Consider the following 17,350-nt stretch of genomic DNA (forward strand, 5'->3'; position numbering starts at 1 on the left):
TTCTTTGAATCATTTCTTCCAGATAATTTTGCCTGGCTTATGTCAGCAAGTCTAGTGGATGTTTTAAGGAATGGAAGATTTACCAAAAGTTTCTAAATTACTAGCTGTCTTTCAACTATCTGTCCTAAAAATAAAGCTAATTTTCATATTTTTCTTAAATTGTTAAATTCATGTCAGGAGTGTGACGAATTACATCTGAATGGTTAATCCTTGAAACATCTTTAAATATACCATTTAAATTCAAAATGATTGTTCTATTTTGTACAAAATTCATTTCCTCACTTTCCTATATGATTTTATAGTTGTACACACTTATTTCCTTTGATAAATTTGCATTACTGTGCACAAAAAATAGAAAAATGACTAATTAAAACTTATTGTGTCAAAACAATCATGATAAATAACACATTTAAGAGGTAAATGATAGGAATATAACTTTGTTTTAACATTTCTAACACAAAGAAACCTGTTGAACTTGTCCTTGTGAAATTATGAATTGACAGAAAATGCCTTAAAAAAAGCATCACACTCCTGACATATATAATGCACTCCCACATCTATGATATAAACGTATCACAGTTGTAATAAAAATTTTTCTTCTCTTTGGAATAGCCACTACTGAAAAATAAAAAAGAAGGACATATTTAAGTCCTATGTATTCTTTGGTACATGTTTAAAGACAGTTGTCACACTCCTGACATTTTTGGGTGCTTGTATAGAAGTTAATCCAATATGTGAATTATGCACCTCAGGATGTCTGTATAGCCTTTTATGGATAGCTTATACATGTATACAATAAATACTTACCAGTTTTACACACAAATACTCCTTTAAAATACAACCATAACACTTTAATTTAGAAATTATCAAATTTTGCCAATATTAATTTTTGGTACATACCTTTTCACAATGTATATTTATTTACATAATATTTGTGCAATGATAACACCAATCTATAATCTACAAAACCTAGTATTGAAGAATGATTATAAACCATCTTCATATACATGCATTCATCATAATAATTTTTACTCAACATGTAAATTATTAAAAAAAAATCCTGTCACACAAAAAGCGTCACACTCCTGACAAATTTGACATGTATTTTTAATAAAACTTTTGGCTGGTACAAGATATCTAAATGAAATTTGGCTGCAAGTTAGCTGGTATTGAACTTGTTGGTTTGACATTTAATTTACTTTCCTAAATATAATGGGGGAAACAATATGCCCCAATATGTTAAAATCTTCATTTTTTCTGATTCCACCCTAATACTTTTAAATTAATATACATTCTGGATAAATTATTTTATTTATTGAACAATATCTAAAATTTTCAATAAAATTAAATATGTGTTTCTACAAAAATGTTCTAAGACTTATTGGGTTGGTAATATATATATATGTGAATAATTTAATTTTGGATGTAACACGTCTTCTGATTGGCTGACGTTATTTCGTTATGAGCCCATAGACATAAATATTCAAATTTTAAAGTAAATTTGGATTTTATTAGATAAATACTTACCATCATAAATTCTGAGTGTAACCCCAATTGCGTCATAGGTCAGATGGAAAATCCCTACTAAAAATAAACGTACTCTCACTGGTCCGGACATATACCCCTGTTTGCCCATATTCTTCCATTCAATTTCCTCAAGACAGAAACATAAGGAAAGGGGATGAAGGGGAGGTGGGTGGGACCTATAATTTATGATGGTAAGTATTTATCTAATAAAATCCAAATTTACTTTAAAATTTGAATATTTTATAGCTATAAATACGTTACCATCATAAATTCTGAGTAACAGAATCTAATGTAAAGCTGAATCCCCTGTAACAGAAGAAACAGGAGGAAAGTTCAATCTTTGTGCTGAAACTATAGGTCCAAGAGAGTATAAACTCTTGGCAAAAATAGCCATAGATTGGAGGTAGTGAGATATAAAAGAGTTCTCATTTCTCCAGAAACCTGCAGACAGTACCTCTTCTAAAGATGCACTGTTAAACAGAGCCCAGGATGTAGAGATACCCCTAACATCATGGGCTTTAACATTAAAACTATTTAAAAGTTCTGCCTTAGAAGAACCATAAGCTAAAGATATGCATTTACATATCCAAGTAGAAATAGTTTTAACAGAAAGATCTGAGATTCCTTTTTTAATAGGAATAAAGAGTCTTGAGTTAGAAACAGAACGTAAACTATACGTTCTTTCCAGATAAATAGAAAGGATTCTTACTAGACATAAAAGTACAGAAATAGAATCGCTAGGGAGTGCAGGAATCACAACTGGTTCTGCACCCTTATCTGGAATCTGATTCTTTGCCAAAAAAGCAGGATCCGTTAAAAGAGTAACAGAAGATTTATCCCTGTTAAATCGAAGGCAAGCATCAGAAATAGAGAAGGCATGGATTTCACTCCTTCTCCGTCCAGAAGCCAAAGCTAAAAGAAAACAGCATTTATAGGAAAGAAACCTTAAATCTATTGTTTCTGCTGGTTCAAAAGGAGGAAGTTTTAAAAAGGATAAAACTAGTCCAAGATCCCACTTAGGAACTAAAGTTTTTTGTCTTGGTCTTTCAAGACTAAAACTACGAACCAAAAGAGAAATATGCTCATTGATTCCAAAATCTGGGCCACCAGAAATATGAATAGTTCTTGAGATAGCTGATCTATATCCCTTAATAGTAGAGGGACATAATCCTTTGGATTCAAAAAGAAAAACTAGAAAGTCTGCTAATTGTTGTACAGTGACTTGGAAAGGATCAATTTCCCGCTCACTACACCAATCTGAGAAGATTGACCATTTTGCATCATAGACAATGCTAGTGGAGTCTCTGACAGACTTTGTGAGATGCTTGGTTGCTCCTTCAGAAAAACCTCTCTTTCTGTCTGAGGCTAACCCTGAGAGAAGCCAGGCGTGTAGATGAAGTTTTTCTGGATTTTGATAAAGAACCTTGCCCTTGATTTGAGACAGAAGGTCTGGTCTCAGAGGTAGAACTAGAGGACAAGCACATGAAAGGCGCAGAAGGTCTGGAAACCAAGACTGTTTTGGCCATGCTGGAGCAATAACTATGATCTTGCAATTTTCCCCTGCTATTTTCTGAAGTACTGGGGAGAGAAACCTGAAAGGAGGGAAGGCGTACCCGAACATTCCTTTCCAAGATAGGCTCATTGCGTCTACCGCAAAAGATTTTGGATCCGGAACCGGAGACACAAATGTTAGAAGTTTGTGATTGAGACTGGTCGCAAACAGATCTATCTGAGGTGACCCCCAATGAAGAGTCACAGCTTTGAAAACTACTTGAAGTAGTTCCCACTCCGTGTTTACTGGAGCAAGGGATCTGGATAGAGTGTCGGCTAGAATATTGAGGTGCCCCGCAATATGTCTCACCACTAGATGAACCTGGAGTTGAAAACACAGAAGGAGAATGTCTCTGGCTATCTGATAAAGAGAAGGTGAATGAGTTCCTCCCTGATTCTTGAGATAAGCTACAACTGTTGTGTTGTCCATGGCCAGAATGACAGACTGATTCTTTAGAGACATTTGGAAATGATTCAGTGCAAACAGAACTGCTTTCATTTCCAATACATTGATATGCTCTTCCAAAAGATCTGGACTCCAGACTCCCGAGATTGTAAGCCCCTCCAGATATGCTCCCCAACCGAGGGTGGAGGCATCTGTGAATAATGTTAGACTGGGAACTTGAGGGAACAGACATAGGCCCCTCATTACATTTTCCCGTACTAACCACCATTGAAGGTGTGGAAATAAAGGCTGAGTGATTGGAATCAATGCTTCCCATTCTTGTGAAGCTGCAATCCATAACTTGTGCAGATAAAACTGAAGAGGACGAATGTGAAGTCGTCCCAATGGAATTACATCTGCCAGAGAGTTCAATAGACCCAGAAGTTGCAAGAATTGACGTGCTGTGACTGATTGAACCGTCAGGAATAAATGTATTTTCTGACATAGTTTTGTAAATTTCTCCTCTGGTGGAAGGACTAGGCCTACACTGGTTAGGAAATGTTCTCCCAGGAAAACAAAGTCTTGAGACCGAATTATCTCTGACTTTTTCCAAGAGATAAGGAAACCTAGGGACAGAAAACAATTGATGACCAAATCTGTCTGAACCCTCAATTTGATTGAGCAAAATTCCTTGAGAAGGGAATCGTCCAGGTAGGAATGAATCTGAATAGACAGGGAATGTAGGTGAGCTATAGCTGCCTGCATGATTTTGGTAAAAGCCAAAGGGGCTGTAGACAGGCCAAAAGGGAGAGCCTTGAACTGGAAAACTTTGTTGTTCCAAACGAAGCGAAGGTATTTCCTGTAAGTTTGGGAAATGGGAATGTGGAAATACGCGTCTGAAAGATCCAGAGAAGTAGTCCACATTCCTGGAAGGATTGAAGCCCTGATGGATCTGTTTGTTTCCATTTTGAAGTGGGGAACAATAAGAAATTTGTTCAGAATAGATAGGTCTATGACCGGCCTCATTCCTCCAGTCTTCTTTGGAACCAGAAAAAGACGGGAATAAAATCCCGGAGACAGAGTTAAGATCAACACCTCCTCTATTGCAGCTTTTTGTAACATTGTGTCCACTTCTACTGATAGAAGTTGACACTTTACAGGGTCTTGAGTATGAGACAAACTTATTGGAACTGCAGACAGAGGAGGTGGATTCTTGAACTGAAGTGTTAATCCCCCTCGAATTATTGACAGCACATAACAGTCTGAGGTAATTTTCTTCCACTGATTTAGGAAAAAACTTAACCTCCCCCCTACTGGTATTGATTTTTGAGGAACTTGTTGTAAATTTTCCCCTGGGGAAGCTGTCAATAACGTACGAGGGGGCAAGAACCTAGGTACTAGACCCAGGTTTCTTGGAACCCTTAAAACCACCAGAAGGCTTACCTGAGCTTTTTCCTGAGTTATTGGGTTTGTTCTGCGGTTTGCCGTAGTTATTCTTCCTTTTCTTAGCAGAAGAAGGAGGACCACCTGAAGCAGAAGTACTAGTAGAACTAGATGTAGCATTAACCGACCTCTTGCCATTAGTAACTTGTACACTAACTTTGACTGGAGGAGGGTTTTTGCTGAGTTCCTCTTGAACCCGCTGTAAGGGTAAACCAAACATCTTGTCAGAGAGTGGAGATTTCAGTAAAGAATCTTTCAAAGGCTCAGCGATAGAAATGTTTTCAAGAAACTCTGCTCTTTTAGATAGGGTGCAATTAGCAATAGAACCCATTAAAAGCAACTGAGATGAATCTAAAGCTTTATCCAGTTGAAGTAAGAAGGATCGTACTTCTGCTGGAACAACCGAATCTTCGCTGTTAAGCAAATGTCCGGTTGCAGCTAGAAAATGTTCGGCTGTGCCAAGAACTTGAGAAGCACTACGAAAGAGATTCTCAGTCTTTGACCAAACAGGTTGAGTGAGACGAAGACCATCTACTGGCTTTTTTCCCAATAAAGATGACATAGATTTGTCACAATTGGGAACAAGTCTACCCAGTGAAGAATCAAAGATATCAAAATCCTTGTACTTAACCTGATCAGAAAAGGATGACATTCCAAATCCTGAGATATTGTTATTAGCAACCTTTTCACTAGCAGAATTAGCGATACCTTCATTCATAAATTGTAAAGCAAAAGCCATATGGCCAGATTCAGGAAAAGAATTGTGAGAAGTCACAGTATCCTGAGAAATACCACAGGAAGCTTCAAAAGTTGAAGAAGGTTTCTTCGGCTTGGAAGGAGAGGCAAAAGGGATATGTGCTTCATCCCTCATCAAGGTATACACCTTATCCCTAAGATCCTTCAAGGAAGGAGGATCCTCAGTCTCCTTGGTGGGAGGTTGTTGAGCTGACTTAGAAGAAGACTCAGGGGCCGTCTTCGATACCTTGGGAGAAGAAGAACTTTCAACATCCTCATCAGTGAGGAAAGCCCTTTTATGACTCCCAGGGGAAACAGAAAGCTCGTCATCCTCCCTCTCATCACATTCTACAGACTTAGCTGGAGAAGGTTGATGAGAAGAAACTCTATTCTCCAGTAGAGTCATACGACTGGATAGAGTACTAAATTCAGCCTTGAAAGACTCACCAAAGTCCAAAAGTAACTTCTGTAAACCATCCAAAGGTGATGCATGATCAGAAACCTGAGTACCACGAGAAAAACTAGAAGCTTGAGAGTCAGGTACGGTGGTAGAAGGAGCTACTGCAGAAGTCAAAGATACTGCTACGGGTAGAGCAGGAGCTAAAGGTGGTGCAGTAGCTACCCCAGAAGGGGGACCATAGAAATTGTCCCTATAAGGCCAAAAACCAGGTTGGTTTGGCATAAACCCACCATAAGGGTAAGACTGTGGCCAAGGTGGCTGAGACCATGAGGGTAAAGATTGTGTGCCCGTGTTGGGAAGCATATACCCACAATAGGATAATGGGGGTCTAGAACCTGGCAAGTTCAAGCCCATAGCTGTACCTGGGACAGAACTAATAGTACCCGCTGAATTAACAGGCCTAGATAAAGTATGAGTCACCGAAGTTGACGTAGGTACCCCCCCAAAATGCATGGCCGAACCTTGTGAAAGGGTCGGATAGGTAGCATTACCAGACACCGTTGTCGAAACTCCGGTCAATGTACTGGTAATTTGGGGGGGACTTAAAGGTAGTGACCCATCTAAGAGATAGTCCGAACCAGGAATACTTACATACGGACTATTCAAATTAAAGTCCATAATAAATTTTACTTTAGTAAAAAAAACACAAATAATTTGTTTAGAAATTTAAACAAAACAAGGGAATATATTTCCAATAAAATATACAATATATATGAAAAGCAATTAAGCTATTCAAAAAAAACTAAACACTTCTCTGTTGAATCTGTAAAACTTGATGTGCACGTGTGACCGATGTCGCAGATGGAAATTGAATGGAAGAATATGGGCAAACAGGGGTATATGTCCGGACCAGTGAGAGTAAGTTTATTTTTAGTAGGGATTTTCCATCTGACCTATGACGCAATTGGGGTTACACTCAGAATTTATGATGGTAACGTATTTATAGCTATAAAATTAGTCATGTGACCGTGACGTCATCAACGTTTTTTCATGGTTTTCTACGGTTTAAAATGGAATCTAGAATTAAATTATAAGAAATGACTGTAATATTTTTTTCTGTCTATTCGAAATAACATAAAAAATGTGGTGCACACTGTTAAATAACCCGCTACGCGCGTTATTCAGTGTGCACCACATTTTTATTTTAGTGCCGTATAAGATGTATTATTAAGTATAAGATTTTATTTTAATTTTATCGCGCAATGTGGTTATACTTTTTCCTGCAATTTTGAACATTTTTAATACAAAAGTCTCTCTAATACTGGAGCAACCTCTGCAGTGTAGCAGCATGTGCTGTTGATTTTCAATTTCCACACTTTTACATATTTCACAAATTCTTTGATCTCGGAGCACTTTTTTTAAATATCTTCCTCTTTCAATGGCAAGGTTATGAGCACTAACTCTTAATTTACATAATGATGATCGATCTGATCTATTTTTTAAAAAATCAACATAACCTGCCTGTTCACTCATTTTGTAAACACTCTGGAAAAATGTTAATTTTTGAGATGCTGAAATATTTGCATGTTGTTCCTGAAAACCCTGGTCAATTAGTCTTTGTTTTATAAAACCAAACAGGGGTTTAATAGTAAGGTTATCATTTGACAAATAAGATAAACCTAAGTTTTGAAAAATAATCATGATAATATTTAACCTTTTACAGTCCGTGTTTTTAACCCATGGGTTGCTTTTTTTTGTAGCATTATATATTTTGGTGAACTAAACTTCCTTATGAAGTGATTAAATGGTCCCAGAATTTAATGCTAGATAACATTATCCTATTTTTCAATGGCAGTCTTGCAAATTCGGAACAACATGCATCATTCAAGGCCTTACAGTGTACTCCAAAGATAAATTTTATATGCAACTTTTCATAGGCATCACCGTCTTTAAATGTCGAAATAATCCCCCAGATTTCGCTACAATAAAGGAGAATAGGGGCTACTAAGGAATCAAAAAGTTTTCCAGAAGTTTACAAGGGTTATCTAATCCTATTGTTTTCTTTATTTTAAAATATGCTTTCCTAGCTTTTTCCATAAGCGTATAGTGATAGCGACATTAAAATTGCCATTATATCAGATATTAATACCCAAGTAACAATAAGTATTAACTGTCTCTAAGGATTTGCCATTATAATAAAATTCGTTCAGAAAAGGCCTTCCGTTTGAATTAAAAACCATTACTTTTGATTTCTCTGTATTGACTTGCAATTTCCAAGAAGAACAATAATTACTTAATTTATTGAGACAAATTTGCAAATCCTCTTTGCTATCAGATATAATACAATATCATCAGCATACAAAAGTGCATTTAATGAAACATCACCAACTACAACTGGATCTGCATTGAAATTTTCTAAGTCTTTAAGTATGACGTCGTTTATAAAAAAATTAAAGAGAAGAGGACTCAATACATCTCCTTGTTTAACACCACAGATGAATTCAAATGATGGGCTAAGACCTTCAGACCATTAGAAAATTTAATTCTACATATTGTATTAGAGTACATTGAAAATATTATATTAAAAATATGTTACAAGCTGGAAAATATTATGTCAGCATGCTTCTAGGATAATACATATGATCATTTGCAAATTGCTAATAAACAAATATTTATGGTGATTTACAAGGTTTTGACCACGGAGCAAGAGTGGTCATAAAGTGAGAGTGAAAGCTGTCAAGGTGAGACTGGTATAATAGTCAAGAGTGATGAGGACTGATTATATAAATAAGTTAATTAGGTCATAAAATTTTCCAAATTGACTAAATTTGCATGTTAAATATTAATGTAAAAAACAAATTTCACTTGCAGAATTTTCCTGTGATAGAAGGAAATAAGGAAATGAAGGAATAGGGAAAGAAGGGGGGGATATAAAATTTGCAATTTTTTTTTGGGGTGGCAAGGTTGATTCTTTCATTTTTCACAACGGAAAGGTTAATTTTTTCTTAATGATTTTAGATGTTGTAGCAAGCTGTCACAGAAAAAATAAATAAAATAGCCTTTTTAGACCTCTGACAAAATAATTTCTCTACAGTATGCAGTCATCAAGGCCTTTGCAAAGTGCTTTATCAGCACTTTTGTGCTATAATATATATTGCCACTTTTACCTTTTCTCAATATTTTTTTGCACTGAAAATTGCACAATCTTTTGGGACATTACTGCACAAAAAATACACTGAGTCTGAGATATGAAATGGTCCCATCCTGTCAAATTGAAAGTAGGATCTGTAGTCATTTCAGTGTGCGCATCTGGAGATCTAACTTGACCCTAATTTTAACGCTTAAGCTATCAAATATATTTAAAACTTACTGGATAGAGATAAATTACAACTGCTATAAGTCCTCCAACAAATGTCACGGCAAAAATAGCAAAATCCAACATTGCAATATTGCCGACGTAGATGATTGATGAATCGATGTAAACTTCGTACCTTTTCCGTCTCGGAACCAATCAAGTCGTACCCATTTCTGTAAAACTCGTCTCTCGTGTTACTTTAATGATAAAAGGTCACATATAAAAGAAAATACCCCAAAACAACGCTTTACGGTATCTTCAACTTATCTCGTCTGAGCCTAAAACGGTATAAGGTAGATTTTTTTTTATTGAATTTTATATCTTTGAAAAAGAAAGCGGGTTTTTTTATCAGTAATTGGCAGACTAGTGGCTATTTTGCAGGCTCCAAGATTAAAACAAATTATGAAACAGTAAACTGTCTTGATTCGTCACTTGAATTCAATTCAAATAAAAATTAATTGGTTTATAGAGAACTCTATGCTACGTGTTTAACTATCTATTTCTGCCCTAGATAGTGCGATTACATTATAAAATGTTTATTTCAATTTTAGCAATGGTTCTGTAATTCTTTACTGAAGATTTGAAAATTCAAAGTCAAATAAATAACAGCAAGCAGTTCGAAATTGTTTTCAATAAAAATGTAGAACAGCCGCCTCAAACTATTAACAGTTTTTTTTTATAGGGGATTTACTTTGACTTTGTAAATTTTCATCTCCGAAGTCAGATTGATAACATTTAAAGTATTGAAGCGCAAAAAGGCTTTAGGAAATGTTATTTCCACACGATATATAAGACAAGACTTATACATATATATTTGTAATGACGGAATCTTGTCTATGCCAGAGGATACGCCAATTGTCATAGTTAACAATCTTGTGCATTGACAATTACTTGTTATATATGTTGTGTACAAATTGTAATGTTGTACAAATTATCATTTGTACAGAACTTTTGTACAAATTATCAGTGTTTTATTAGCTGCTTAGCACAAACGGAGGATGCAAACACAGTCTTTTGTATCACATATTTCTGTGCCGATATTTCCCCAACTTCATGATACAGTCTAATACTGAGCATTGGTACAAAACATTATAAAACACAAAAAGACTTTTTAATCGATGTGATTTTGGTATAAGGTGAAAAATAAAATTAGAATTTAAACCATTTCAAGTATCCTCATTTCCAGTTTGAGGACAAAGAAAATAGTACTAAATGTTAGGTTGAAGTATATAAATTTGAATTTAAGACATTAAACTGATACATTTTCATTGATTTTAGAAAATAAACTTCTATCACCAGTTGCAAGATGGTATGTGTCATAAAACTTATAACTTGTACAAAAACACTACATACAAATTATAATTTGTACAAACTTACATCTTGTACACAACATATACTTTGAATAAGTTAGTTTTACGGTGAAAAAATGATACAAGCTTCAAAAACAGGTTATCGCGCAGTCATCTTGAAATTGTTCATTCTTTGAAATGAGTAGTAAAAAATCCGAATGCAAATACCTGTGTAACTAGTGCTAAATTCTGACATTTCTACAAAAGTTGAGCAACATAAACGAGTCATAAACGGCAAAAAAAAACAAAAAAAAAAAAAAACAACATCGCGTGACGTTACCATTGGTAAACCGAACACGAGCGTCATGGAGTAATGAGTGGTTGAGTTGAAAATGGTCATCACATTCAACGAGAAACCCTTTACCATCAATTTGTCATTTCAGCGATCTAATCTCATGTAACACAGCTAGCTAGAATACCTGAACTGTCTTTTGTGAACAATTCAAAGTGATTGCAGACAAGCAGATCGTTTTTAAGGGATTGCTTTCCGACAACCAGTTCACATTACTTTGTTAGTATTTGCTGACGGTATTTTATAACCTTATAAAGCGTCAACAATTTCAATGGTATCTATACTATTAAACGAGAAGACCTCATTTTGGGTGTCGCTTCTCTTCTTTCCACAATTAATTGATCAACACGCCTCTGTGTCCTATAGGTACAGTGCATAGTACCATTTGTCATCCATTCATATGATTATTCAGATTGAGTTATTTTTGGAGAAAAACGAGAAAAAAGGCATCCGGATATTGTCCCGTCATTGGACGAAATTTTAAGTAAGATTAGACTTCCGGTTTGCGTTTTTCTGTATACTTTGAACGTACATATACAAAGAATAAAGTGTATTTTCAGAATTATGTCTGCTATCATTTTCAAGTTTACTATCCACGGCAGTCACAGAGTTTATTATATAGAGAGAGTCTGTATACTATACCAATGACCACTATGGATCGATTAGTAAACTTAGAATTGAAAGTAAATACACTATATTTATATAGTAATGAATGTTCATAATATACAGATAAGCGCTAAAAATATTCATGTGAACTTTTGATACCTTTTCTGAAATTCTCCAGTCATTAAATCTTTTACAAAAAATCATTGATTACGAAAAAAGAAGATGTGGTATGATTGCCATGTTGAGATAACTCTCCACAAGAGACCAATATGACACAGATATTAACAATTACAGGTTACCGTACGACCTTCAACAACGAGCAAAGCCCATACCGCATACTCAGCTTTAAAAGGCCCCGAACTGACAATGTAAAACAATTCAAACCAGAAAACTAGCGGCCTTATTTATGTACAAAAAAATGAACGAAAAACAAATATGTAACACATAAACAAACAACAACCACTGAATTACAGGCTTCTTACTTGAATGTTCAAAACATACTAAATGTATGTTCATATTGAAATTGATAGAAAACCAAAAAATGGGGATATTGGAAATAAAGGAGGAGGGATAAAAAAAAAAAGCATTTTCCTGTCCCCAATAACCTATAATGACTTATGATACTTTTGCTGAAATTCTCCAGTCATTAAATATTTTACAAAATTCTTCCAACAACACTTTACATACTTTAAACTACGCTTTGGATGCCCGCGATTTCGCGGGTGTGTTCTAGTAACCATTGATAGTTCAGAGTTATATGTAAATAGTAATACGTATATAAACATTATTGTAGGTTTTCATGAGATAACATATTTTTTTGTATTACAAGGGATATTTTTGTTTGATATTTGAAAAATTTAGTATCTTTTATTTTAGAATTTTTACCTAGATTTAATGAAAAATTTCAATGTGCGACTGAAAAATAAAACAATAAAAATGTCACTCGATTGTAAATAGTAATTCAAATCCCAGAGCCGGCGTTTTAAAGTATATTGAAATAAAATGTTATAGAAATTTGCTGATAGATATATTTCTTAAATTAATATTTAATTTCAAATTAAATGTGAATTTTATTACATGTTGTAATGTACTGTTATATAATTAATTTATGAACATGTATTTATCTGCCTGCGTATTCCTGCGTTTATTTTTCCTGTCATGCAATGTTGTCATTTCAACGGTATTTTCAACATTGCAATATAAGCGGGAGGTTTTACTAGCCATAAAACCAGGTCCAACCCTCCATTTTTCTTTAAATGTTCTATACCAAGTAAGGAGTATGGCAGTTGCTATCAAATAGTTTTTATATGTTGGGGCATGTTTGTTTTCGTTGCATTTCAGTGTTTCTATTGTTCCGTTGTTTACCTCATTCAATGCTGTGTTTTGGTTTTTTCCCCGGAATTGTTTTCGCTCAATCGATTTATGACTAATTAACATCGGTATTCTACTGGTGCCTTTATTTATTACTGCATATCATGTTTGTTTTTCATATGTTGTTTTGAACATAAATAATGCCATTGTTATGTCGGGGACCCTTTATATCTTGCTATGCGATATAATTTTTGGTCGTTGCGCTGGGACAAACGGCGAGCGATATTATAAAATAAGAATTTACTTCATCACCACGATGAAAAGTGACGTACATTTTAAGTACATGATGGGAATTGTTGAATGCTTAATAGAAAAATATATTATCGCTTCTCAATATTTTTTAACAACTTGAATATTTATGTCTTGATGGGGTTTTTTCTTTACAATTCTTAAGTGTTTACATATTATATAATATACATTATTTTGATAATATTCTTTTATTAACATATTATTACAATAGACGTCACGAAATAGACGAATGTTGATGATTGAAAAGTTCTTTTCAACCGAATCAATCAAGGGTATTTATTTACTTGGTGACTGTATTGATTAATTTATTCTTTTATCACAAGATTACGTATCGGATATACAATGTTTCTATGTACCCCTTCACATCAGTACATGTTTGTAGTAGGTATCCAAAACAAACGGGCTCTCATTTGTTGAATTTAAAAGACATGAAATTTGAATCTTTATAAAGAAAGATTTGCAGAACTTTTATTTATTATCTGTATTTGTTTTCGGGGAAAAAGTTGGAAGCCCTGGTATCTATGATGAGTTTATCTACAATCATAAGTCGATGCCACTGCTGGTTAAGTTTTAATTTCCCGATGCAATCACCAGCCTAGTAGTCAGCACTTCTGTGTTTGACAGTCACATGAATTATCATTGATATGGTCATAATTATAAATGTGATTTTTTTTCATGTATTTGGTTTTGATGTTATATTTGTTATTCTCACAGGATTTTGTCTAATGCTTAGTCCGTTTCTGTGTGTGTTACATTTTAATGTTGTGTCGTTGTTCTCCTCTTATATTTAATGCGTTTCCCTCAGTTTTAGTTTGTTACCCCGATTTTGTTTTTTGTCCATGGAGTTTTGAACAGCGGTATATTACTGTTGCCTTTATTTGAAATTCTTAGGGTTTTTATACCTCAGGAATAGGTTACTAGCTTAGCTGTATTTACTAAAACTTATAGTAATTTTCGGTCCTTAATGCTCTTTAACTTCTCATTTTATTTGGCCTTTTTAACTTTTGTAGATTCGAGCGTCACCGATGAGTCGTTTATAAACGAAACACACGTCTGACGCAAATACTTAATTTCAATCTCGGTATCACTGATGACTATACCTAAACTCGTTACCTTTAAGTGGCGACCGTTTTATGAATAGAAATATAATACATTATCTCGTGGTAAAAGCAACAAAGGCAATCATACATATTGATAACTTGAATGAAGTTATCAAGAGGGGACGATGTCTGAATGGTATATAAATTAAATAATACTTGTTTGGTAGCTACATTTAAAAGCCATGACATATCAATCTTCATGAAGGAAGATGGTATAAAATACTTCAATATGTAGGATAGCATTTGTTGCTGTTATAACGGGCAGATTTTTTATATATATATCTATCCGTAAAAGAAGCTTCAAATACTTGCAAATTAACAGATCTAAGCTATTGTTACAAGTCAACAGTAAAAACTCTTATTTAGCTAAACCAAATAGTATGTAATATATTTCTTTAAATATTGCAACTATTTCAATTGATTTGTTGTAGCAACAAGGTATCGATTGTTTCTGCAAACCGATTAATTTGTTTTCTATTTTTCTTGTTCTTATAAGACGACTATTTGTTATTTCAATCTAGAATACAGTTTTATTATGCAAAGGTGGCCGGATATTAAAAATTTCAAACTGACATGCACATTTAAAGTAATTCATATGTAACAAAATCCTCTTTCGTTCATTGTCCACTTTGTTTCAAAATAAGTAAATTTGTATGTTTGAACATTGTTTTGATAAATCTCGGTAACATTAAAAGAATTCTTTATAATGTAATAAGGATCAGCAGGACATTTCAGTGATAACGGTGTTTCAGATGCGTGTATCGAGTTTAATTGTTTTTCAATCATTTCTATCTATTTGATCATGTCGACATATGTAACATGAGTAGAATGATATATATAAAGAAGATCTGGTATGATTGCCAATGAGACAACTCTCCTCTAGAGACCAAAATGACACATAATTATGCCTCAAGTTTGAATAAAAAATAATATACCTTAGGTGAAATGTGACATGCATCATTTATGATTTCCTAATTGCGCATAAATTGTTTTCCGTCACAATTTCACTACAAGATGATAATAAAATAAAACGACAGACTGTGTGTTTTCTAAAATACAAGGACGCAAAGAAATTTAAAAGAAAGTATATGTAGAAGCAACCCATAACTGTAAGATTATTTAAAAACTAAGACAGTACGGGATTTAAGGAAAGACTCGATATCGAAAAGTTTCAGCTGTTTATAAAACAATAAATATTGATGAACCAATCTATATGGGCTTCAACTGGGAGTAAACCAATCAACAGGATCCTTATTTACAAAATGCATATGAAAAAATACAAGGTTACAAGAAAATGTGTACCAAAACTCATTTATTAGGCTCTTTTGACTTACAACATTCTATTTCTTTTCACTTCAATGATCAGCAGAAATTGTACCAAATCAGTTATATGGCAGTTGTTATTCATCCGTTTGATGAGTTTGAGTTTCAGATTTTGCCATTTGATTAGTGACTATCCGTTTTAAATTTTCCTCGGAGTTCGGTAATTTTGTTATTTTACTTTTCATTTACACACCTGTTTGAGAAATATAATGAACTAGTTTCTTTGATTTTCTTGGTTTTGTTTTTTCCCAAGTGTATGAAGCAAATCCGATTCATAGGACAACAAGAAAAGGCTGTAAAAGAGGGACGAAAGATAACAAAGGGACAGTCAAACTCATAAATCGAAAATAAACTGACAACGCCTGGCTAAAAATGAGAAAGTCAAAAAGGAGAAACCCACACTTGTTTCAAATGTCTGCTGGAAAAACTCTCAAAATTCAACTAATATGTTGTCAATGAAAAACTTCAGCATACTGATCATTAGTTCTTCTGTGAAGAAGTTTAGAACTTCATGTTATGATTCTATTAGTCAAATTATTAAATTGGAAATTAGATCTACCAATTTTTTAACAAGCTTTAATGGTACTATATTTTGTTTTGATCACACGAGTAATATACATACTGCTTTAAAAGAGAGGCGAAAGATACCAGAGGGACAGTCAAACTCATAGATCGAAAATAAACTGACAACGCCATGGCAAAAAATGAAAAAAGACTAACAGACAAACAATAGTACACATGACACAACATAGAAAACTAAACACTAAACAACAAGAAACCCAACAAAAACTAGGGGTTGATCTCAGGTGCTCTGGAAGGGTAAGTAGATACTTTTAAGATACATAAACGTATATTTTTGTTTTATCTCTGTGATAATCTTTGTCAAGTAATTCACTGCATTCAATCACGTTAGCTGTCTCTTCATTATTTTTACTCCACAATTATTTATTGAGTTCTTATCTGTGAAGGTTAATTATTTGCTCAACATAATATTGTTATCTTTGAAAAAGCAGATAATGTAAGTATGTGTCTGATTCCTTTTGCATCAGTAATGAAATGAAATAATTAGATACTAAGCAATAAGTGTTTAAACAACTACTTATTCAAAGACTCACCTATATGTTTTATTTACCAATTGAGGTGCTTTAAACTAAAATGTGTTAACCATAAAACATTAATGGTTTACGATTTGTAAGTTTGCATAGCATACATACAAATACAAGTCAGATGTAAGGATATAAATAATATTAAAAGAGGAATATGTTCAATAGAATGGAACTGGAAAATGTTTAAACATAAGTCAAACCACAATGATGCAAAAGATAAAGGTAACAGTCGACCCTTTAGTACAATACTTTCATTTAAAGAACGATACATGGCTGCACGATACAGATCTTTCTAAAATTTTGACTACTATTCTTTCTACAGTACAAAATGACCTTCAAACATATTGTGATGAGATATATTCAATCTGTTGTCTCAATCAGATGTGGATTCTTAAAAAAACAACAACAACAAAAAAACTAAAGATCTACTGCTAGTTCTAAGTTAATAATCTCATCAGTTTGGCAGCAACTTACAGACCTTTGATTCTTCTACGCTTTAAAATTCTATTCCCCATGCTCAATTGAAAGATCGACTTGACCATCTCCCCAAACAGTCCT

General features: G+C 33.9%; 1 protein-coding gene across 1 annotated transcript in view; it reads right to left on the reverse strand.

Moving 5' to 3' along the window:
• Positions 1 to 9,557, reverse strand: part of LOC143065293 (cytochrome P450 20A1-like) — a 32,131-nt gene extending 22,574 nt beyond the window's left edge. The window contains exon 1 of the mRNA XM_076238787.1: positions 9,412 to 9,557. Within this exon, the coding sequence (XP_076094902.1) occupies positions 9,412 to 9,483 (72 nt within the window). The 5' untranslated portion in view covers positions 9,484 to 9,557. The remainder of the gene's footprint in view (positions 1 to 9,411) is intronic.
• Positions 9,558 to 17,350: the final 7,793 nt, after the last annotated feature.

This window comes from Mytilus galloprovincialis, chromosome 2 (genome assembly GCF_965363235.1).
Source record: "Mytilus galloprovincialis chromosome 2, xbMytGall1.hap1.1, whole genome shotgun sequence".
NCBI classification, from domain to species: Eukaryota; Metazoa; Mollusca; class Bivalvia; order Mytilida; family Mytilidae; genus Mytilus; species Mytilus galloprovincialis.